Source organism: Drosophila santomea, chromosome 2R (assembly GCF_016746245.2).
Source record: "Drosophila santomea strain STO CAGO 1482 chromosome 2R, Prin_Dsan_1.1, whole genome shotgun sequence".
Taxonomy (NCBI): Eukaryota; Metazoa; Arthropoda; class Insecta; order Diptera; family Drosophilidae; genus Drosophila; species Drosophila santomea.
Genome location: NC_053017.2, coordinates 6,555,175 through 6,579,782, shown reverse-complemented (window position 1 = coordinate 6,579,782; position 24,608 = coordinate 6,555,175). Strand labels below are relative to the sequence as shown.

General features: G+C 42.5%; 1 protein-coding gene across 3 annotated transcripts in view; it reads left to right on the top strand.

Annotated features, from left to right (window-relative positions):
• The window catches only part of LOC120444435 (dual 3',5'-cyclic-AMP and -GMP phosphodiesterase 11), a 40,173-nt gene that overhangs the window by 13,132 nt on the left and 2,433 nt on the right, over positions 1–24,608 (top strand). The window contains exons 1-15 of one of the 3 annotated variants that reach the window (XM_039624086.2): positions 12,691–13,105; positions 15,766–16,225; positions 17,385–17,531; positions 17,784–18,219; positions 18,582–18,721; positions 19,656–19,806; positions 20,912–21,067; positions 21,438–21,959; positions 22,141–22,317; positions 23,396–23,482; positions 23,540–23,707; positions 23,772–23,881; positions 23,939–24,127; positions 24,189–24,405; positions 24,469–24,552. In XM_039624086.2, coding sequence (XP_039480020.1) covers positions 12,919–13,105; positions 15,766–16,225; positions 17,385–17,531; positions 17,784–18,219; positions 18,582–18,721; positions 19,656–19,806; positions 20,912–21,067; positions 21,438–21,959; positions 22,141–22,317; positions 23,396–23,482; positions 23,540–23,707; positions 23,772–23,881; positions 23,939–24,127; positions 24,189–24,405; positions 24,469–24,552 — 3,231 coding nt within the window. In that variant the 5' untranslated portion in view covers positions 12,691–12,918. Of the gene's footprint in view, positions 1–12,690; positions 13,106–15,765; positions 16,226–17,384; positions 17,532–17,783; positions 18,220–18,581; positions 18,722–19,655; positions 19,807–20,911; positions 21,068–21,437; positions 21,960–22,140; positions 22,318–23,395; positions 23,483–23,539; positions 23,708–23,771; positions 23,882–23,938; positions 24,128–24,188; positions 24,406–24,468; positions 24,553–24,608 lie in introns of those variants that run through there. The other 2 variants (XM_039624088.2, XM_039624087.2) reach the window with 2 other exon arrangements.

The window sequence follows — 24,608 nt, the reverse complement described above, 5'->3', positions numbered from 1 at the left end:
TTGACACCTTTTGTTGTTTGCTTCATTTTGCCTTCCCCGTGGTTGTTGCTGTCTCGACTTTTGGTTTGTTTAATTTTTATTGATGTTATTGCTTTTTATCGGGGAATGCCGAACAGCTGTTTTACTTAGTCTTCGAGTGTTTCTGCCCCTCTCCCTGGAATCTGGCACGTGTCAGCTGCATGAATTCTAGTCGTATCTTCTGCTGTTGATCTTGCGGATACGTTCTATTTTTATTTTCTTTTATTCGGATCGTGTGGCTGTTGATTTATTTCATTTGCATCTCGTTTATGGTTCGTCAAAGGCTCTAAGCTTTGGAGGGGCTTTTTTGCGAGGTAATTTGCTTGCCAAACTCGTTTGAAACCCCCCAAATTTAAATCATGTGCAGTATTTTCAAATTAATTATTTAAATATTCCAATGCCTGCGTGCTGTGGATGGTAAAATTCAAATACTTACTTGGCTGATTGATAAAAACGATTTGTTTGGATATGACTGAGAAATGCAATACCTGAAAGAAAATTCCTCAGTCATCCTCAGTTTCATGGCAACGATTTGTTAATCCACTTACCATACGGAAATTCCACATGACAATGTTTTAATTTCTTTAATTGTATGTTTATTTTCTGTGCTCCTTATTTATGTCGCTCATATGATAAAGTGACTATGACGGCGAAAAGATTTTATTTTATCTTACACAATTCCCGCAACTCGTAAAATGTCGAAAATATTGCCCGACTTTTGTCTACAAAAGTATTTCACTCGCACTCCTGTTTATACATATGTAAATATGTGCATATATGTATTGCTCATTCGCAGTTCGATGTTTCAAGGCTAGACCTCAAAACATATGTGAACATATTCAACAAGAGTTTTTCCACGTTTGACAGCTTTTCCTACTATGGTAATTAATGTGAGTGAATCAAATGCATTTAAATTATTCTTTGAAAAGAAATTCTGGGCTCTCGTGCGTGGAAAATGTGGTTTCGGGAAACCCATTTGGAACTGACTCACTTCATAGGCATTTCCCCCATGTGGGGGGGTGTGTGCTGTGCTTGCGTCACAATCCAATGGACAAAAGAAAATGTGTGCCAATTGAACGATTTAAAATTCGTATATGTGTATACGCTCCATATACAAAATACGATCGGTAGAAATCGAGGCAGCCGCCCACACACGCCGTTTATGAGAAGGGGAAACAGTCGTCATAGTTGGGATCTCTCAAATTTGCACTTAGAAGAAAGGAACAGAATCACTAAAATGGGTTTCATCTAACTCTTAATTTATTAGGAAATGCTCGTAAAATCGGATGCTTACAGTGTAACAGTGTACGTATTCATTATTTGCTCGATTTCAAATTTACATTTCTTAGGCGAATAATATTGTCTTCCCAATTTATTATAATTTAAGTATAGTTTTTTTTCTGTGTAGATACGAGCACCGCTCTCCGCCAATTCGACGCAAAAAGAGTCGTGTAGCTTTTGCTCATTTCCCCACGCTTATCACTCTTTTCTCTGTGGTGCTCCCCTTCTTCCTTCTCCCTGTCTCTTTCCTGCGCAGTCTTCCCTCTCTTTTGCAGTCCAACGAGTAGAAGTAGAAGTGGCCTTAATTAATATACTTTAATAACGAATATTTTTTCGCCTGCATGCAATTAATCTTCGTTTTGTTTATAGAAATCAAACAGATTTAATTAATTTATATCTGGCATATGCTCATCGGCTCTCTCCTGCGTTTGTGTTGTTTACCTCTGTTTGGTTTTGTTTTGCTTTTTTTGTTTTGTGCCGAGAGTTTGGATGGAAAATTTTCCAACGCTCAGTAAGTGAATAGAAATAAAATTGAATCTAAAACCGCTGGGAGGGGGTCGTACCACTGCAGGTGGGAGAGGTTTCTGGGGTTGGCGCCAGCTTAAACGCTTTTGTTGTTATAAGCAATTGCATTATTCCCAGTTTATATATCTTTTTATCTAGTCTTTTTTAATTACCCAAAGGGGCAATTTGCGATTGTTGTTCGACCGCAGGTCTACGAGGCTTGCGGTCGGCAATCAGCCCTTAAACTGGTTGGAAATCATACAAATTGCATAGCCACAAATGAGATTGTCTAGGACAGTAGACCGATACAGATTACTCAATTAATTTGTGGGACAAGGTATTTTCAACAGAAAGTACCAAAATAATAATAATTGCACATATGTATGCCTAGGCACACTTTGATTATTACATTTATTTGGCATAATCTATGTTACAATTTTAAATCCATCAGAACTCACAAATGCTTTAATATTCTATTATAAATATCAATGCTTTTTAAAGCTCCTTTCGCCTGTCAAAAACATTTGCCAACAAAAGACAAAAGCGCTTCGAATGAGCAGAAATTATTTATGATTTCATTAGTCTGCTCATTACCCTTATCAGACAAGACGTCAACATCATTTGCATTTGTGCAGACTTTTTGAACTTCAAAAGAATTAACCTTTCCTTCGTCGTCAGCTGTTCAGCAAGTTCGCAAAGGGCTTACACTGAGTATCGTTTCGAATTTCCAGATTTCCAAGAAGTTGAACAAGTTTGTCGGAGTTGCCGTTCCTTTTTCCGTTTCTGTTTACTTATTAATGTGCAATGTCGGGCAATATTTTGAATATTGTGTGCAACTTTTTGTGTTTTCTGCGGATCGCCCAGGGCTCAGACACAACCAGGCATCGTGTTACAATTTATGCTGCTGCTGGGTATAAAGCCAAGTCAACTCAAACCAAGTCGAATATCCATTACTCAGACTCGTGGCGTTGTTTATTTTAAGAGGGCTTCCATAGAATCGAACCTGTCAAAGAGTCGGAAAAGTTCCTTCCAACTGTTGAACCAACTGATATCGGTATTGATCCTCTTTAAGCGTAGAAATCGTAAATTTATGGCTTAAACCAAACAAACAAGTGGATCGAAGGCGTAAACATATTCTGAAACTTTTCCAGTCACCGTCTTCCCGCGCACTATATCAACAGAATATCAAATAAATATTGTATATATTTATCTGTTTGCCTTATGGTAGCGGAGCATCGAGTACGGGTACTGGCGATTCCGTATTGTTTATTTGCGCGGCTCATTTCCTTGAGTTAGACTCCGTGACAATTCCAAAATTCGTGTGTAAAAAAGTTTCCATTAATGACTTATATTTGTAAAGATATTTCTATTTATTTTCGGTGTCATTGTCGGGCGTTTCCAGATCAAAGTCAAGCGATATATCAGAGTAAACAAATATTGTCGCAGACGCCACGTAACGTCTGATCATCGGCTTATTAACACTTTATTAACGCGATTGGTTACCAAAGGCTGGATCAACGAAAAATGGAATGGAACTCAGTTTAAAATCGCAAGGAAAATACATGCTATGGAAAATACAAATTGCTTCGTCATACGTTTGAGAAAACAGTGCAATTCGTATTCCTAAAGCGTAGTAAGGCCTAATGGACACTTTTGCGACTTACAAAAATAATTTACTCTTAAATTTCTCCCCTAACTTCCCCTTTTCGTTATCTGATGCCGTTTCCAGTCCATACTTAGCCAAATTATTTAAATCTATTGGCTCAGAACATACCTCTTCCACTCGTAAATATTTGCCCTCCGTTTCTCGACAGTCGCCAGCTGGCAGGCGTTCAAAATGTAGCCAAATTTCCATTTATAAAATTAATTACTTTGCTTGCAGCAATACGAATGAGCTTAAATCGGAAAAAATCGGCATCAGAAAGTTTATCAATTTATTTCAACTGTGTTTGACTGTGTGGCACATCTCAAAAAGGGAGAAGAAGATCGTGTGCGTGTTGATTAGGTTTTCACACGCTGGTGAAAAAGTGTTGCGGGCATTTCACATATGGCTAATTGTTGGATTCGATTTATCTAGCGTGGTTTTTATTTATTTTGTATTGATATTGACGTCCGTTTCCTTCGAATCAATGACGTTTATATTCGGGCACTCATTGGTCTTATGGCCAATCATTCATACACTCAAGCAACAAACTATGTTCCACCAATGACACAAATCTATTCGCTGCATGAGTAATTCTCACTCATGTTTTTGTTTACCTGGGTAATAAGTCTTTATATTCATTTCGTTTTCCCTCGTTGATTGTTTTCGACAAATTTTTACTGACAGGCGGCAGTTGGATTTTGTTTTCGAAAATGGCTTAGCCTTTAACGATCTGTTCACATCTGCTGATGGGTTCTGAGGTCTTCGGTTTTGCTTGGGTTGATTGCACGCCCTGATGGCCAGCAAAGCCAGCAGGACGTCAAGGTTTGGTCAAGATGGGCACAACAGTCAAGGAAAATCATAGGAAATTTCATGGGAAAACTGCTTGAAAGGTACTTGGGTTTCAGCGAATCGAAACGAGTGCAGGGCGGAAATAGTTTTAAGCAGGTTAAAATAATGTGCTCTGGAGTTCCTTTTTGTTTGGGTCTTTAATTGTAGTCCTCAAAAATTCGTGCTGCATTTAAAATGGCAAAACAAATTACAAACTAACCTTTATCGATTAACTTACAACTATGAACCATATTGCGTACACGCCACGTGTTGTCCAACCTAATTAAAAAGCCATTTAAAATGTCGAGCAATATAAAATACTAATTATTTTTCGCTAATTGGAATGCGAACATATTCAGTTATGGATTATTAAATCACGTTCATAATTATTACAGTTAAATGGGAAATTATTTTCGCTTGATTGCTTTTCTGGTTCTCTGTTTAGCTGAGTTGCTTGGACAATTCTGCATGTCACAAGATCGCATTCATAATTCAAGTATTCCGCTGAAATGGCAAAAATTAGCAATTAATTCGGCAGATTAATTAAAAATCTTCGCTCCACCAAAGTGGGAGTTGATAGCCAGAGGGGGCGGCGTGTGGGAGCTGACGGCTGTGCGTGAGTGTGTGTGCAATCAACCGGTTAATTGAACTGCACCCAGCCAAGCTCACACACTCGTACACACAATGAGCACACACTCCTCCAAGGCGAATGCAGTTGGGGAGGGGCAGAGCTAAAAAAAATAAACTAGTTAGGAAGGCGGCACTCAGACACACCATCTATACACTACAATAGTTCATGAGGAAGGTATAATTATAGAAACCAAGTCGAAACTGTCATACTGACTCCCAAATGTATGAAAATGCATATGGTCAGAATGCATATGGTAGCTTCTAAATACAATCTATTCCATTCTAGTCCAGTTGTGGCTGTAGTATCAGTACCTTTGAGCAGGGCATATTGGCGGCTCCTCGCTGGCGGCTCACTTGGCTTTCGATGTCGGAAAGGCGGGTCAGGAGCAGGTCCGAGAGTCAGTCACAGAAATTGCTTTGGCTGGCGTCGCTGTTGTTGCTGTTGTTGCTGTTGTTGCTGGCCGGCAATTATAAGTGCAACAACAATGGCCGCTACAAAACATATTATTTTCTTGTTATTGTCTTGCAAGCACTGGCAGCTCTGAGCACGCCAAATGAATGAATGAACGACTGAGCGAGTGAATGAATGAGTATTTGAAAAAAGTCCAAAGAAATGACACGATAATAAAACGGCAACGGCAATGGCAACGGCAATAGCAACGCCAACTCCTGATAGTGATAGTCTTTGACTTTTGCCAACACTCTTTGCTCGGTGCGTCAGTTTCACGTTTAGTTTTATTTCGCATTTCCATGGTGGCGTTTTTTCTGCTTTTGTTTCTGCTTCTGTCCCATTGACGCGCAAGGGGTTCATTGACTGTTTGTTGATTTTTATGGTCGGATTGCTGGAAAATCTAATGTATGTGCATGGAATCAACTCGCATTTAGTGGAAGCCAAAGCAGCAACACCAGCTGCCGGGGTTAATGTTGCTGTTGGGGTTAATACTGCTGCTGTCTCTTCGGAATCGAGTTCTATTAGCAACTTGGTTGCTGTTCTCCCATGTGATTGTCTCACGTTCAATTATACTTCATTTGTAGGTTCAAGTACGGTTTTCCATTCAATTAGGTATACATCCATGCTATTTATCTAAATCTATTATCTAACTTAAGCATTCTTAAATTCAGCTTTTTCTAATTTCTGAGATATGCGGTTGACTTTCGCTTAATACAAGGAATGAGGTTTAAAGTGGCCACTTCCACATGTTTAGAAGCTTGAATGGAAAGCTCTTTGGGAAACATTTTATAAATTTGGATTGGCAGGATGTAATTGAATTGAACTGGCCTGGCCTTTGTAATGTGAACTGTCCTAGGAATGCGAATCGCTATTGTTTCAATTGTGGCTAAAACAACTAGAGCTGTTGTTGCAGCTGCTTTGTATTGATTTCCGTATATGTGTGCGAGGCTGTTGTTAATTCTGACCTTTGTGTGCTTAAAACCAATAATTTTCTTGTCATGTTTCAGAGTGCAGTGTGGTTGGTACAGATTTTGCTGCTGCAACTGTTTTGGCTGTGCGGTTTTATCACTTTTCTTACGGTTGCAGTTGAAGCCACGATTAATTGCTGGCAAAAGTTGGCCCAAAGACAGCTTTAAGTCCTCTCTTTCAGCCCGGCCAACTCAAGTCTCCTTCAGGTGCATCCACTTGCAGCCTGCTTTGGGTGCGGGCATGCTTGTGTGCTTGGTTTGTGCTTGGTTTGTGCTTGTGCTTTTGCCGCACAGTATGCTACGTTTGTTGGCGTGCTGCTTGCTTGGCCAAAAGTGCAGAAAGCAGGCATCAGCAAATCAGCCAGCAGAAAGCAGAAACCAGCAGGCCAGAAGACCTCCAGCAGCAGCCTCCACCACTTTATCTTCTGGCCTTGACTGGCACAAAACTATTTTGTCTTAATTAGAGCTGCCGCCGCATTTGCCGCTCCTGCCAGCTTCCCAGCTTATCCTCTTGACGTCACCATGCAAATGCAACAGCACTCGAGCAGCAAGCAGATTTTCCCTGTGGTCAGCCACTGTTGTTTCGGCTAATTTTAGCCGACAAACAAAAGCGTTGAACTCGCTTTGTTTCCTTCATCGCAAGTTGGTAAATTTCCACACCGAAAATAGAGTGTTTGCCTAGCTCTACCAACTTAAATAGTCTCCAGAAAGCAATTGTCCACCCACAGGAAACGACCATCCGACTTCAAGCTTTTTCGTTTGGATTTTTCTATTTTGGGTGCGTTGTGGCCCCATTCATAAGTTCGAGGGTTCGATTATATCTAATAAAATGTGTTTTCTACTCTTTTATTGTCAGGTAATTTAATTATTGATTGCTCGGTTGAAAGTGTTCAAATATTTGCTCATTGAGTGCGTGGCTGAAAACACGCCGAGTGATACGGGCAACTTTCAAGTGGTTGCGAAGCAAAGATAATGCTTTCGGTGCTATAAGGAAGTGGTGTGATGGGAAATGGTGTGATGGAAGTGCAGTAGAAATTAAATGGATACTTTTAGTGTTTGGCACTTGAATTCCTGTCTTTGCTTGATTTAAGTTTGTTCCTAATATGCATAATGTTCAGAAAGAGTTTCTATTAACGTTATAACATTTAACACTTAACATTTATATTCAAGTAGGCTGTTTAACTTTCACACTAAACTTGCAAATACTTGTTTAGTTATGTATGTATATAGAAATAGTATTGTGCAGCCTGAGAAGAATATCTAATATTTGAGAGAAACTCAAAGTCCCGCCCCCATGGCGTATACTCTATATTCCATTTATTTTCGCGTCTAATAGTTCTGACATCTTGGCAGATGAACATAGTTTAATCAAAATCTCAAATGGAGCATTTAAATTCTTGGCAAAGCTTTGGCTTCCTGCTGCAAGAGGCGCCGAGCACGCAGAGATTGGCCGTTTGTCCTCCCCTCACGACCTTTCTTGCCACCCGACTCTGCCTTTTTCGATGGAGAAACAAACAACCTAATTTCGCCCCGCTTAGTCATGCTGCACCATGTTGGACTGGACATGGCTCCAGGGATTCGACACTGGGGGAGTGGAAGTGGGAGTGGGGTCTCCTAACCGAACATTCCGGCGACAAGCGCAATCAGCGCAATAACACTGGAGCACAAGCAGAAGAACTAGGCAGGCTCCAAATATTTGACCTTCATTGAGGGCTGCACAGACAGAAAAGGGCTTTAGGTTGGGAAAATTTGGGATTAAGGTGAAGAGGTCAATCATTATATCAGTTGATAATCATAGTAGAGTTAACGAATTAGTAAGAACCTCATTTAAACAGCCTCGTATCCAAAATAACCGAACTAGCTATGAAAACTTAATACTAATTAATAATTTTCTCGCAGTGCAGCGTTCGCTTGGGGAGATGAGTATGGATGTGGTCGTTTGGATAGTCAAGGCACGTTTGTCATTGGTAATTTCGAGCATGTCATAATGATAACTCAAACAAACAGTGGGCATATGGGGAGGGGTTGGAGAGCCAAATGCAAAGAGCCAAATGTTTGTTTATAATTTATTTTTAGACCAGAACTCCTGAACTCTTCCTGCGCTTTTTCGGCGACCTCAGCTATTAAGCTGAGACCTGTGCAAATATTTAGCCAACGGCTCACGTAGTTCACTTCATGTAATTGATAAAAGAAAAGCATGAGGCGAAAAGGGGGAGTCTGCGAGACAATTCCTCGGAAAGGGAAATTAAATTCCAGGAAAAGTAGCTTTGAAGTGGTTCCGTTCAGCCAACAAATTGTCGTACTCCGTTCCGTATAATATTTTTATTAAAAATGTTACATAATCCGCTCGAGTTCTCGTGCAAAATAGGAAGACGTGTAATAAGTTGGCCGCAAACGAGATTTATGAGATGAACTAACTGGCGACGCCTTTTGCTCGCGCATACATTTTCAATATTTCTTCATCAGGATAACAAAGTAAAGGAAAAGGCGTCTGGGGTTTCTCTCAGTCCGTGGAAGTAAATTGAAAATCTTGCTCAAGTAGCTGACAGCATTTTGTAGCTGGCTTCTTCTGCTCTTTCTTTTTTCGTCTGCGGATGCGTTCAAATTGGAAATGCGATACGCAGCAAAAAAGCTCGGGGAGTTTGCTTTCCGCTAGAGAATAGAAATTTGCTCATACGCCCCGTTGTCGGCTGGTCTTTAATGTTTCCTTAGCCATTAAATCCGAGTGCGAAATAAATAAAACTTGCATTCGTGTCATAAAAGCAGACTTTAATTAAAATTCGTTGCAACAACATGCAATTAGACAATATTTTTCAATTTTCTTATCTGTATAGGTGGGGTATATAGAATTGTATTGACTGGTCAGAAAATCATTTTTATAAATTGGAGAAATCAAAACTTCTGTAGTTTTATTTTCCTCAATGAAAGTTAGAAGTTTTTTAACTTGTATCTTTTAATTTTTTGAAAAATGTTTTAAAACTATAGTTAAATCAATAAAAAAAGATTTCAAGCCTTTTAATTATCAACATTAATAGTACAACATTGGATTTTCAATAAAAACGTTCATTGTCTAATGTGCTATTCAACATTTTAATGCTGGATTTGTATATCTTACTATTATCTTACTTTTTTGACTGCGGCGCAATACTGGACTCATCAGTTGTATAATGTTAATGCTTTTCCATATTGGCCCCTCGGAGTTCGCCTTTTGCCGCCAGACAAATGAAAATCGTTTATGGCTGCCGTTCGGATAAATTTTTCATCGCGATGACCTTGAGGCCATGCATGAACACGCGTAGTTACAATATGCATACGTTTATGTATATATAATCTGTGTGTGCTAAAATGTTGACTGCCAATATGAAATGTGTAAATATGTGGATAAGTGCGTACTATTTAGGTCTGTAGGATAGTTAAATGCCCACTAAAATTGAACTTTTCGGCGTAGTATTACGTTTTAATTTTCTTTCAATCTGTTTCACTTCTACATATAATTCCCGTTAACTTTATTACAGCAGTTAGCTGCCTTTTGTTTATAACTTATCAAAAATGTGTGAGACTTGAGCTCATCAAGTGCGTGGGGGTGGTATTTCCCGCCTTAAACTCTCTTCCCCTTTGATGTTTACCAAGCTGACAATATAATTGAATACACGAGCCATATGTGATAATGAGATTTATTTATTTATTTAATTTAAATTGCCAGAGTTCGCTCATTTTGCTCTTCTTGGTTTTTTTTTCGCTTTTTTTGCTCGTGCGCTCTTTGTTTTTCGCGTTATGTGGGACAAGTAACATAATTCACAGTCAAATGCTAAGTAGAATAATATTTTACCATTTCTCTCGGTCTATTTATCCAACGCTCTCTGGCCAGCAACAGGTTATTGATCCAGGCCAACAATTCGAGCCTTTCGAGAATGCAAATAGCATTTCGGTTCGTCCTTTCTGACTGTTTCCTCCGCTAATCGACTTTGGCTAGTTCATGACGCGCCAACGCCGCCGCCTAATGACAGTTTTTCCGCCTTAAACCGCCACATTCGGCTTTCCGCCCCTCGATGGCTTACGCCATCTTGCCCCCGCTTGTTTGCATTGCCACAAACACCATCAAAAGCTGGGCCAACACAGATACCCGGCGACGGCACACAGACACCGCTGTACGCGCAGATATATATAGTATATGGCTTTGTTATCTGTTATCTGGCCCGCCTTTTGTGCCACTATCACCGTTGTCAGCCAAATGCAGACCAAACCGAATTGAGTTTCGCACAAATGGTGCACTCGGAAAAACATGAGACGAAGCATAATAACAGCAATTTATAAAATGTGTTCTCATATAACATATTTCATAACATCATATCGTATAAAATATTTAGCTACATTAAATGGAATGCACTCACAGATCTTTTATTGATGAAAATATACTTTTAAAGAAATAAATTTTAAAAGAAATACTTTTAAAGATAAACGCAGTTCAGAATTCAATTGATTTTTTCTCAGTGGTTGGCGTGCGCCATTAATGAACATCGTTTGCTTATCCAGACTGGCCCCACAATGGCCCCCTCTCATTACAGTGCTTTTACCTATGCTATTGACATAATGTAAGCCGTCGAGGTCCGTCTGTGCGAGAGTTCTTCTGCTTCCCACTCGCTCTCTAGCTCTCGTTGGCATAAAAATAGTTTTTGTCATTGTTTTTGTCCTCTCTCCTTTGGCCACCAGTTGCTAGGTGTACAAAGATAGAATTTCGAAAAGGATGGCGAAAAACACAGGCAAGCCACAACGGTGCGTATGCTTAATGGCCAGCTAACGTTGCGTATGAGCAATGTGGCATATCAAGATAATCCGAACAAAATATGACTAGTAAGGAATTTAAGAGTTGAATTTAAGAGTTTAACTGGTTGCTAAATTGGGGGATATAGTGGGGGATATAGTATTTGTTAATATCCCTTAAGCTGCGTTGAAGGATCAGCACTTCTAACAGACAACTGCAACATTATCCGTCAGCAGTGCGGACCCATTGTCATTGTCTATTAAAATGCGAACAAATGCAGAAATATACATAGTCTCAATTGCAAGTTGTGCAATCCTGTAGCAGCCTTCACTTCACGTTGCAGCTGCCAAACGCAGCAGGATGATTTCTCATTGTTGTAGAACGGAAATTAAATCATTTCCGCTGTCAACTATCGCAGGCCCCTGCCTTGCAACAGCTGTCACGTGAAAGTTGAATCGAAGTTGGTGAAGATCCGCTTAAATTCTCATGGCAAGTTGCAGTCAATAAATGCAATACAAAAATTGGAATAGAATTCGAATGTCCTGGTGGGAAGGGAGGGACAGAAGACGTGAAAGTGATGGTCGAATAGTGGGTGAAAAGCGGATGAAAGTGAATGTGGAAGGCGGAATGGGGAATGGGGAATGGGGAATGCTAGAGGGCAGAACATAAGTGGATTGGTTGCCAAAAACAAACACGAGTCAGTGGCAACTCAGTGCAATTGGGTCGAATTGTGGTAACGTATTTCTCTAGGTGAACGCTTTGCAAGCGGGTATTTGAACTATGACCAGGAGTCTGAGCTTTTCAAATAATTAATTCTTTCTGTACATAAGCAAACCACACCGCAAGCCACTTTAAACGTTGTTGAAATCAATTAAATAAAAAATCGAAGAGCCTTTTTAAATAACTTAATAAATGCCTATTCAACATAAAATCTGCCTGGCCGCAAGCCACAACAAACCTTTTAGAGCATTCCCCTCCATTTATCCTTTTCATCACCCCTCTTGCCGAATTTTTCTGCCATTGTTTGCCTTTGGCTTTTGAGCATTGTTGACGTTTCAGCCATGTCAGGCGCTTTGGCCATGTTTATTTTACTTAACTGACATTTTACTATGGCCTACGTGTCCCCGTGCTGCACCGTCTGTCCCATGAGGTCGCCACTCGAATTTCTCGCGACATTTTGGAGTCTTGTTTGTTCATCAATTGGCGGCCCGTCAGGCGAGCTCCCTGTTCCCTCTCTCCAGTTTCCCTGTTCTTGGCCAATTGACTGCGGCGACCCCAAACGCGTTAATTGAATTGCTTCGACTCGCTCTTGCCGACACATGGGAAAATCGGCAGCGTAGGGCATTAAAAACTGGCAGTAAAGTGAGATGAACGAAAAGCGGTCAGGAAACTCTTGAGATACTCTGCGAAATTGTTGGGCGGAAAACTTTTGGTCTGCAAAGTTCACGTGGAGCACTTCAACTCGGGTCATGCTTAAACATATTTATTCAAAACAAAACTCCAACAGGTCTTGGCAGAAACTTTTTCCTCTCGCCTAACTGAATAATTGACAAAGTAAATAAGTTATTATGAAAGTGAGACAGAGTAAAAGCACGAGAAATACGAGCGATCGCAGCAAAAGTGTGCACACTAATCGAAAATTCGACAATTTCAATTGGCTGATATCCTGCGGCCTTTTGGCGGCAGCAAAATCAACAAAATTGATTCCTCAACTTCCACGACAACTGCGGCCACAAAATACAATTTACGTTACGCGGCTGAATTGCTCAAGTTTGACAAAATTCAATTCATTAAAACGGAGGGTTTAACATTCGCATTGCTGGCGGGCCCCATGGGCCAAGCGGCAAGTATGTGTCGATTTCGTGGTTGTCGCTACAAAAATAAGAACAAAAACAGCAAGCAACAGCAGCAGCAACAACAGCAACAACAGCAGCAACAACAGCAACAACAGCCGCAGCAAACACCAACCCATAGTCCTCAAATTCAGCATCACTCTGAAATAATCCCAGCTACAACAGGTGAGAAAGTGGCAAGCATGAAAGTTTTGGTCATGCCTCGCATTTGCATAAAAATTTCGTCACACAAACTTCGAGCCAACAAACAAACAAACTGGAAAACACCAAAGAGACCAAAGTACTGAAAGAACAACGATGCTTATTTCATGCCCAGAAGGTCTTTTTCTTTTTCTTTTTCTTATTCAACTTCCGGTGCACGGCTCTACGTTTTTCCGCCTTTCAGCATCCCAACATCGATCCGAATGGCAGCAAAAAATTGTTCTCTTTTGCACATTTGCCAACTTTCAATTTGCATTTGGCTGCACTCGAAAGCAACAATGCCATTTACACACTGGCTCGTGTATGCCAGCGAGTGTGTGCAGATATATTGTATGTATTGTATGTGGTAATCATACCCTATATGTTAGGTTCGGGTAGTATCGTATTGTCGCTAAGAACGGTAACAGAAATCAGTTAATAAAAACTATGGTTCTGTCATTTGTTTAAACCTGGTAGGGCGCCATTTTAATTATTCAGAAATAGAAATTAATTATTGTGTTTCCATCGCAAAGAATATAAATAAAATCAACATTATCTCTGCACTACACCATTCCTATTTATTAGCACTCCAGTAAACTTATTGCCATTTGCCTGAGAATGTAGATCAAATAACTTCCATCCCACGATGAAGAGTACTAAATTTGTGGTCATATCGCCGAGAACTCTTGATCCTTGCATGTTCCTGCTAAAAGTAAAATTCCATTACAAATGTTGTATAAAAATTTGCCATTCGCCCGACTCAGAGGAAGGTGGCGGAGGGGGATTCGGGGTTGGATGTTGGTTGAGGGGCTATATGAATGTCTTACATAAAGCTGACGCATCAAACCGCAGCAAAGTGTTGGCGGCGGCGGGAAAATGGGAAACTTGGAAAATGGGTGCCACAGAAGCCCTCCCACACGACTCTGTCAAGTTGTCATTTGACTTCGAGTGCAGGAAATGGCCAAAGAAATTCAGCGGGGAGTGGCAAAGTGCTCCTGCTCTGTGCCAAATGTTTTGCAGCAGCTTAAGCATGTTGCATGTTGGATGTTGGCTGTGTGCAAGGCAAATGCAGCTTAAAAGATTAAATTCCCTTCCTCAGAGGCTGCACTACATGGGTGGCATGTGTGTGGTGTTCCAGCCATTCCATCTACATAAATCCCCCACTGCAGCACTAAGTAGCCGACTTTCAACTTATTGGCAAGCTTAGAAGAGAAGGACCAACGAAAAGTATCTACAACTCAGGAGAGTGGGAGACCTTGCAGATGCTTAACATGGAAATTTATGTCTGCACAGGGAAATTCTTGGGGCACAAATCATGGGGGAAAAGCTGAAATTAATATTAAAGTGAATTTTAAATGGCACAGCGAAGGGACCCGCAGGAAAAGAATGATAGCATACAATTTTAACTGGTGTAAATTCCATTAAAAAGAAAAGACCTCACATGTCTTCGAACCCGTATGTTAAACATATAAATTATTTGTAGCACAGACATAAAATAGATTTTGAAGCTTGTTATAAATGTGGAATACATGTTTTCTTTGCCCGCAAAGAAGGATAAAACATTAAAATATTCATTCTATGTAAATAAGGAACTTCCCAAAAGGTATTAAAGACAGCCACCCAATACAAAATATTTCCGTTTGCAATCTAGCCAAAAATAGACTCATCTAACGTATTTAAGCAGCCGGAATATCCTTGGCATTTATTGTATACCAGCTTAGCCCGAAAGTCGAATTGTCAAGCGACAGGAACAAGTCGTTTGTTTATTTCTTTTGTGTAAGTCGAAAAGCAGCACATAAATCATATTTTCAATAGAATAAATAACTGGGACACAAACTGGGACCTCAAAAAATGAGGCAAGAGAGAGGAGGAAATGTGGCAGAATTCCTTTTATCGTATCCTTGAGACATGTATCAGTGTGTTACTCGTTGTCGTATTTATATCTATTTTTAGCACTTAATCAGGCGCTCAATGCTGCCATTACTGACGCCAGACACTTTGCAGCGTGCCCACACGGAGTCAATATTTCAAGGAAATTGCCAATATTTCCGGTTAATGTTAACTGAAACACTTTGGGGGCCCCAACTGCCAATGTTATTTATTGCACGGCGTTACGTATACGCCGCGTTTGCCATGTGTTACATACATATGCACACAGCTGTGTGTGAACACTGTGTGTCTCAGTGAAGTCCCTTAAAAATCGCTACTTGACACTTAATTGTTCAAAGAGACAGGAACAGCTTCAAATTGATGAGCTGAAAAAGCTATTGAACAAATTTATGTGATTTGCTCTCACAGCCAAACTGCTGAAATTGAAAAGAACGCATCAGGAAAGCGGCGAAAAAGCCATGTCAGTTGCCAGCGACGTGGAGAGAGGCGTGTCCACGGTCACGTGCCAAGTGTGACTTCCCCCAAAGGATATGACCCATTTGCAATGCAAATGGTGCGTCAAGGGCAAATGCTCATAAAACTGTCGACACATGCAGCAGGCAAATTACAGCTTAAGCAAATATTTACAATTTATATAAGTACTTAAATGTTAGTTATAATAATAAGTATATATGAGTTATAAGATCTAATACTTTCATATGTCCGAACAGTGCGCATCAAGTATTTATTATTCCATTACTCCTTCCTCGTTGCAGGCCTGCATCTGCGGAGCATCGAGGAGCCAGCGACGACGCCGCTCCAGTTCCAGCCGACTGGCAGGATGAACACGGAGCAGGGGGGCACGGGGTACGGCGGCTACGGATCCAGCGAGCACTCGCTGCTCATCGCCACGCGCCACGCCGGTGTCCCCCTGCCCCTCGCCCAGCAACAGCCACTCCCCGCCCACTATCAGCCGCTGAGCCACTCCGGAGCAGCCCCGCCCTCCTCCTCCAACGGATCCCCCTCCTCCGGCGGCGGAGTCCAGACGTCGGCCACGCCGCAGCCACAGCAGCAGTACCAGGTGCACCAGCCGTACCAGTACCAGTACCAGTACCAGCATCACTATCACCACCAGGCCAACTCGCCCCAGCACCACAGACCCTACGATCCGGAGCACGCGCGGATGGAGGCGTGGCTGGACGAGAATCAGGAATTTGTACAGGATTATTTTATAAGGCAAGTCGAGGTTTCACACCCTTTATGCATTGAGTACCAATTCAGTAGTTTGGAAATAATTTGTGTCTGTTAGCCAAGACAGACGGAGAACTAAGCTAATCCTTGAAGGGACATAAATTGCACCTGCGTACAAGCGTTTTCGATGAACCCATCGAGCCAATAATCTACTTTGGCCATCGACGGGATAAATTCTTAAATTTGAAACTGCATTGCACGCCAAACAATCGGGTTTGCCTATGGGGTTGGTGGGGATTTGGCCATGGGCGTGGATGGCTCGTTTCCGCCATAAACCGGAAATTGCCTTTGCCACAGCAGGACATCCAGGGCAGCCCGGCAGCCCGGCAGCCCGGCAGCAAAGCGGGTTGAGGGACGTCCGTTGCCTATGACACATAATAAAAATCACTAACAACTAAAAGCATAAATTGGGCTTTATTTTCATGGTCGAGCGGAGCCGGCCAACGTACTCGGCTCCACTGCTCCTCCGCTTTTTTGGCCTGCGGGGCGGTCATTAAACGAGGCTGAAAAAGGCTTCATTCTCTTGTGTGTGTATTTTGCATAAGAATATGCCGCATGTCCTAAACAGTTCAACCATTTTGGTGGTTCTCTGCCTTGTTTATTCGTTAACTTTAAGAGAGAGTATCAGCTTTTCTGCAAATCACGATGGAATTTAAGCATTGAAAAAATGTCCTAAACCATTTATTGCTGACTTCATGCTTAACCTATAATTTGTTAATTTTCCATTTGGCCCATGTACACTTCGGCTTTCTTTACTTCTTATTTATAAGTTTTATTTTCTGTTAAAAAAAAGATAGCATTGGTAGAATGTCAATATTTTCCTAATGTCCACGCACTCGCCTCCCCAAAGAGTTGTGTGCTGTGATTACCCGACGTTTTGTGGCGTTTGTTAGGGGTTTTATGCCAAAAGCGCGTGTCCAAAAGGACACATTTTGGGGAGGAGCATGAGCAGGAGGAGGAAGAGCTGATGCTGGGTAGCCTCGCAGCCTGAATATTTATGAGTTCGCATTTTATTAGACAATTTTATGCGGCACATGCATATGGAACGCGGCGCCCAATGCGTCGACCAGCGGCTATTCATTTGCGATTTTTAATAAGGTTTTAACGTGTTTACTAACTGAATTTTTCCGGTTATTTGCCACAGGAAGGCCACACGTCAGACGGTGGATGCCTGGCTGGTTTCCCACGCCACCTCGGCGGGCAACGATGTGGTCAGCAGCACCTCACCCACCCACGCCAACGGACAGACGAGCTCCTCGCGTGGTGGATCCGGTGCCACCACACCAGTGCGGTAAGTGATTCAATTGGAGCTACGAAAATTAAATACTCGGCGCTTTCAATGCGGAAAATGTAGAGGGAAATACGTTTACAGCAAAATAAACTGAAAAATAATATTGTAATATTCATCTTTTTGATTAAAAGCATTGTATAAAAGCTTGTGAGTATAGAAAAGAAAACGTATTACCGTTATTTGCCAGCTTTGTGAGCCTTAAAATTAAGATGCTATTTCCAAAGATACTAATGATTGTTGAAATCCTTTTAGAAAAATCTCTGCCCACGAGTTTGAGCGCGGCGGACTTCTGAAACCGATTGTCAACACAATTGACGGCACGCCCACATTCTTGAGCATTGGCCCGCCGACGGACAACGGCGGCGTGGGCGGCAGCTGCAGCAATCTGCAGAATGTCGGTGGCGTCGTGGCCGGACAGTATCAGTATCACCATCAGCAGCACCACCAAAACCATGCCCATCTGCACCACAGCCAGCACAGTCATTACCAGGCGGGCGGGGCCGTTGGGAGCAGCAGCTTGGGCAGCACCGGTGGCGCCGGTGGAGCGGGGGCAGCACCCGGCCTGGGTGGCAGCGGTGGAGCGGGAAATGGCCATCCGTATCCCTATTATCATTGCCACCAGCGACCACAGCGGCTGTCACGCAACGAGCTCAAGCAGCTGGACGAGAAGGAGTTGATTTTCGAGCTGGTGAGTGTTGTTGTGTTAGTACACCCATGATTCAAAAGCGCAATTGATTCAGAAATATCGTGACACACTCGTTTATATAAAAGTTATTCGCTACTCATTGAGTAAGGGAATGAGTAAAACTTCCTCAGAATGCCTAACCATTAGATATCGAATTGAAAATTCGCGCGAATCTCGATAGCTTGTCAATGACTATTTGTTGAGTTCCGCAAACGAGTTTGTTTGTCGGCCCATTGACGCTGTTATCGGCAAACACTCCAAAGACGTCAGTCACAGTCTGTATTTCTCCACGGCTCCCTTTCTTTTCAAATGCAACTGCTTATCAGTCGTGTAAATAACCGGGCTGTGCTGTTTATCGCTTCCAGGTGAAGGACATTTGCAACGAGCTCGAGGTGCGCACTTTGTGCCACAAGATACTCCAGAACGTGTCCATTCTGCTGAATGCCGATCGCGGATCTCTGTTCCTGGTGCAGGGACGTTGCAACGGACCTGATGGACTAAAAAAGTAAGCGAACTTAGCATATCCAAGTACAAATTAACGTTTTATTCACCAAGCTAAAACTTCGTCAATTAAAAAATATATTTACTGATGTATGTTAGTTCCATGGTAATCCAATTGTAACCCTTATGAAAAATCCTAAAGTGCAAGTTTGTAAATTTGTAAAATACTCAGTTCATCGCCAGTTGGTAAGGAGTGCTCAAATAAAGACATGCATCTATCATAAATCAGTCGCATTATACAGCAATAAGTCAGTTGCTCCAGTCCTTCGCGTTAGCTATTTTCAAGCATTTGTTGATGACTTCATATCGCTGCATTTTTGTGGACATTGTGGATAGAGCAGGAGCGCAGCTTCAACTTTGTCTTGGCAACATTTTTATGGCATTTATTTTTGGCATTTTATGAGTGCGTTGCGTGGAAGCTGTGTCTTCTTTACCCTCAAAAACCGTGCCATAAATGCCATAACCCGGCAGCAACCTGCAGCGAGGGGGTCAGTGGGGCACGTCAGCCATTTTGTATGCATCGTATGACGCCATTTTCTGCCAACACTAATTGCAATTGTCTGCACGCGCATTTGGCAAATGCATTCTGTTGGGTAAAAACTTTTTAAAGCCAAAGAAAAGCAGCAGGAAAGCTGGAAAAGTAGGCGAGGCACTGAGAAAGAAATGGTTCAATTGGGAATCAATAATATGTTTGCGACTGCATTTTCGGCTTAATAAACTATGGCCTAATTAAAAGTTTGGCAATTTTCGCCTGTCTAATTATCGAGCAACTCAGCAAGCTGATGTCATATTGGTTATAACATTTTGGAAAACACCATTATGGTTTTTCCTCTCAGTGGAATAGGAAAAGTTTGCATTGTGTCCGATGACAATAGACGATAGTTGCCGCCTGCAACACAATTTATAATTTTCAACTTTGGACTCCCTTTCTCCTGCAGATGCCTCGTCTCGAAGCTGTTCGATGTGTGCCCCCGGAGCACCGTGGAGGAAATGGAGCAGCAGGACGAAGTACGGGTGGCATGGGGCACGGGAATCGCCGGGCATGTGGCCGAAAGCGGGGAGCCCGTCAACATACCAGATGCTTACCAGGTCAGTACCGAGCAAGTAGTAGTACTATCTTGAGGGAAATTTGACAAATTTGAATGCCAACTGGGTCATAAATCAAGCTCTGCTGCGAGAGTTGCAGATTATTCATTCGATTGTAAGATTTATGGTGGCAGATACCAATCCACTGTATGTCTGTGTGTGTGTGTGTACGAGTATATTAGTGTGCTGCTCTTTAAGTTTTCAATATTGCGCAGTGAACTCGGTGGCCATCGCCATCGCCATCGCCATCGCCAGCACTTTTCACATTTCCCAGCTTCCGCCATGGCCGCTGCCACATTTTCCTATTTTTTCGGCAGTTTTTCTTCGGCCTGTCTGCCAATTGGAGCGTAATTAATCTTACGCCAAGACAAGGCCGTGTTAGGCATGTTATATCACCCAGATATGGAGTCCCAATGCTTGTTTTCGACTGTTCTCTTTTCGACTTTAAGCCGCTCGGCTAAAGATAACAATTGCGCCTCCTAAGCGCCTAGATAAACTTACCGCAAATACGTGACGCACAGACAGATCGCCTGTACCCCGCAGATCTCCAGATCCAGATTGTTAGCACAATTAATCAAGGCCTAAATTTGACACTTTTTGGTACCAGACAGCGCGACCAAAGGTTTCTCGGTGCGAATGAGGCGCATTATGGTTAGCCACACCAGTTCCGCTCGGGTGCAGATCTTTCGCTCGATCCCAGCGGACTTTTGACTCGGCTAAATGGCTGGCCAAACAGTTGTCCGAGGCGTCTGGAATCTGATAACCTCCCAATTTTAAAAAGGGGAGGAAAGAAAGACAGATAGATCATGGGGAATGTGTGCCAAGTGGGATAAAAATAGCAGGGCCAACAATGGAATGGAATGATTGATACATACGGAACATCCTCAGTGTTAGTTGGTGTAAAAGAGAGATACGTATTTGTATTTTTTTAAGAAATTCATCTATTCAGATAATTATCTAGAAAGGGGCAATCGCAAAAAAGGAAGTGAAACCATTTGTAAAGGCTTACGAACACAGAGCTTAAGTTAACAACGGAAACTCATTTAAATGAGATACTGATTCGTGCGCAAATTAATTTCTTTTCCCCAATTTCCGCCCCCCCCCACAGGATGAGCGATTCAATTGTGAAATTGACTCGCTGACCGGCTATCGGACGAAGGCCTTGCTCTGCATGCCCATCAAGGATTCATCCGGGGATGTGATTGGCGTGGCGCAGGTCATCAACAAAATGAATGGCGAGTGCTTCTCCGAAATCGATGAAAAGGTGAGTGGACTGGACGGGAAAGGGAAAGGGAAGGGTAGAGGTTTGCGGGATAAATGCGGAAATGGGGGCGAATGGGGCCATGTGGAGATCGCATGACGGGGCAGTTTGATGGTTTCTTTTGTTCCGAATAAAGCCGCATAAGAGCTGCACCCACTGCCGTGGCAAATTGCATTCATTATTCAACAAAGGGGAAACTTGTTAAGAAAGCTTAGCAGAATGTCAGGCAAAATGCCATAAGGGATTATCCGATGTGTGATGCCAGTGGGGGACTCTCTCATAATTTTTATGGCGTTTTGCAAGCTCTACTCTGCTATTTTCTGTTGCTTGAGCAATGTTAATCCTTTGTTAATCCAATGTTAATCCCCATCAGGTCTTTTCCTCGTATCTTCAATTCTGTGGCATTGGACTGCGGAATGCACAGCTGTATGAGAAATCTCAACTGGAGATCAAGCGGAATCAAGTGCTCCTGGATCTGGCACGCATGATCTTCGAGGAGCAGAGCACCATAGAGCACATGGTCTTCCGCATTCTCACCCACATGCAGAGTCTCATCCAGTGCCAGCGGGTCCAGATCCTCCTGGTCCACGAGGCGGACAAGGGCAGCTTCTCGCGGGTCTTTGACTTCGAGGCGAATGACCTGAGCGAGGAGGAAGCCACTTCCCGGACCAGTCCCTACGAGTCGCGGTTTCCCATCAACATTGGCATCACCGGACATGTGGCCACCACCGGGGAAACCGTTAATGTGCCCAATGCCTACGAGGACGATCGATTCGATGCGAGTGTGGACGAGAACTCCTGCTTCAAGCACCGATCTATTCTCTGCATGGCCATCAAGAACTCGCTGGGACAGATCATTGGTGTTATTCAGTTGATCAACAAGTTCAATGAGTTGGTAAGTATACCACGGTTTTTACTAGTTGTGCAGCAATCATGCTCCTGCTCATTTTTTTAAATATTCAAATTCGAGCTCTAATAAGTCAAATCACAAGTGTCTAGCTATAAAAGCTATATTTTAAGCATATTAAGACTCAATCGCGTGCTGCATATTTTAAACTGCTTTCACATTCCCCCAGGACTTCACCAAGAACGACGAGAACTTCGTGGAGGCGTTCGCCATCTTCTGCGGCATGGGCATCCACAACACGCACATGTACGAGAAGGCCATTGTGGCAATGGCCAAGCAGAGTGTCACCCTGGAGGTGCTCAGCTACCACGCATCGGCCACCATGGACGAGGCTCATCGACTGCGGGTGAGTTGAGTTTCGGTTTGGTTGCTTCTTTAGGTTTGGTGCTCCTTATTGCACTCTACTCTCGTAGTTCGCTCCGGATTAAATTGCCCTCCCGGGTGTCGTTGCTCGGAGGCCAGTGAAATACTTAATTTTATTTGCACTCACTTAATTTGCCGGAGGCCAAGAGGTCGTCCCGTCCACTAGTTCGGTCTCTTAATTTTTACGCTGAGCCATAAATTAATGTGTCCTGCCGGATGCCCGCTTTGGGTGCTTCCCTGTGCCTGCTGTCTGTTGCTGCTTTAGCTTCACGGTTTTTATTCGTTTATTATTTCTGTGTGACAGAAACAGCAGCAACAAGCTGTCGGTTTGCCTTAGGCAAGCTCCTCTGTCCTCCTCTGCCCCCGCGGAAAAAGCTTCAACGTGTTGACAGTTGTAATTAGTTTGTTCGCACAAGTATGACAAAAAGAAACTTTTCTACTGAATCGTGCGACTCCACGCTGCTCGCTCACTCACTCTGTAATTATGCTGGGAAAATTATGACCGCCTGTCGAGTTGCCAGCCAGACAAAGATGCTGGGTTATTAATTTTAATTAAAATTATGCCATACTAGGCTTTGTTTCTGCATCACACGAAGGCGGAGCGACGCTTATGCCATTTAGCTGGGAAAACCCTTTTTCCGGTCCGCAGCTGCCCTCTGGTTGGGTTTTTCCTTCTCGCACTCTTCTGGGTGCCTTGGCGGAAAAATGTCAGAAATTTTGATAAACTTCTCAGCTTTGGTGGCTAATATAGCACCATTTACATTCGCTGACAGCAAACAGATGAAGGTCCAGTGGGAGATTTTGCTTTTATTTCTTTTCTTGGAGGCATCTTCGTCTTGGGCACGTGCTGCTTTGTTTGTGGTGTGGAAAGTAAGTGCAAGCAAAAGTTTGGGGACTTAAATTTTAAACCCCTTTAGCGATGCAACAATATTTAATCCAATGATAATTTTGGATTATGATTAGTAAAAAGATTTTAGAACTTTTATAACGCCCATTTTAGTATTCATTTCAAGAGTCGGAAGCAAATCGAACTAATTTAATGAATTAAAAACATTTTTTAGCGCCTTCGAGTGCCTTCAGCTGTACATTTTCGACTACATGACTTCAAGTTCGATGACATACACTTTGAAGATGATGATACATTAAAGGTGAGCTCAAATATCATTCGCAAAATGGGAAACAAATATCTAATCCGATTTCTTTAGGCCTGCCTGCGCATGTTTTTGGATCTCGACTTTGTAGAACGCTTTCATATCGACTATGAAGTTCTTTGCCGATGGCTGTTGAGTGTTAAGAAAAACTATCGCAATGTTACCTATCACAACTGGCGTCACGCCTTCAATGTGGCCCAGATGATGTTTGCCATTCTGACTGTAAGCAGGAAATAAAATTATATTTTATTTGTGTAATTCATTTTATATTCATTTCTTACTGCAGACCACACAATGGTGGAAGATCTTTGGGGAAATCGAATGCTTGGCGCTTATTATTGGCTGCCTGTGTCATGATCTCGACCATCGGGGGACCAACAACTCCTTCCAGATTAAGTGAGTATAGAAAAGTTAGTATAAAGTTGAATTTCATAATTTAACATTCCTTTTTAGAGCCTCGTCGCCATTGGCGCAACTGTACTCAACCTCCACCATGGAACATCACCACTTTGATCAGTGCCTAATGATCCTGAATAGTCCTGGAAATCAAATTCTGGCCAATCTCTCCTCCGATGACTACTGTCGGGTCATTAGGGTATTGGAGGATGCCATTTTGTCCACTGACTTGGCCGTGTATTTCAAGTGAGTGTAGCTGACACGTTTTTGTATGCGTCAGTGTCCTAATTCTGGTTTATTTTCACAGAAAACGAGGTCCTTTCTTGGAGAGTGTGAGCCAGCCGACGAGCTACTGGGTGGCGGAGGAGCCGCGCGCCCTTTTGCGTGCAATGAGCATGACTGTCTGTGATTTGTCGGCCATCACGAAGCCGTGGGAGATTGAAAAGCGGGTGGCCGACTTGGTCAGCTCGGAGTTCTTCGAGCAGGGAGATATGGAGAAGCAGGAGCTCAACATAACTCCTATTGTGAGTTTACGAAAAGGCTAAATAATATGTTACATTTAAATTATCTGTAATTATCTGTTGTAGGATATCATGAATCGCGAGAAGGAGGACGAGCTGCCCATGATGCAAGTGAACTTTATAGACTCCATTTGCTTGCCAATCTACGAGGTTTGTCTTGGCCTAATATTTTGTGAAAATGTTTACTAAGTCCTTGCTTACTTTAC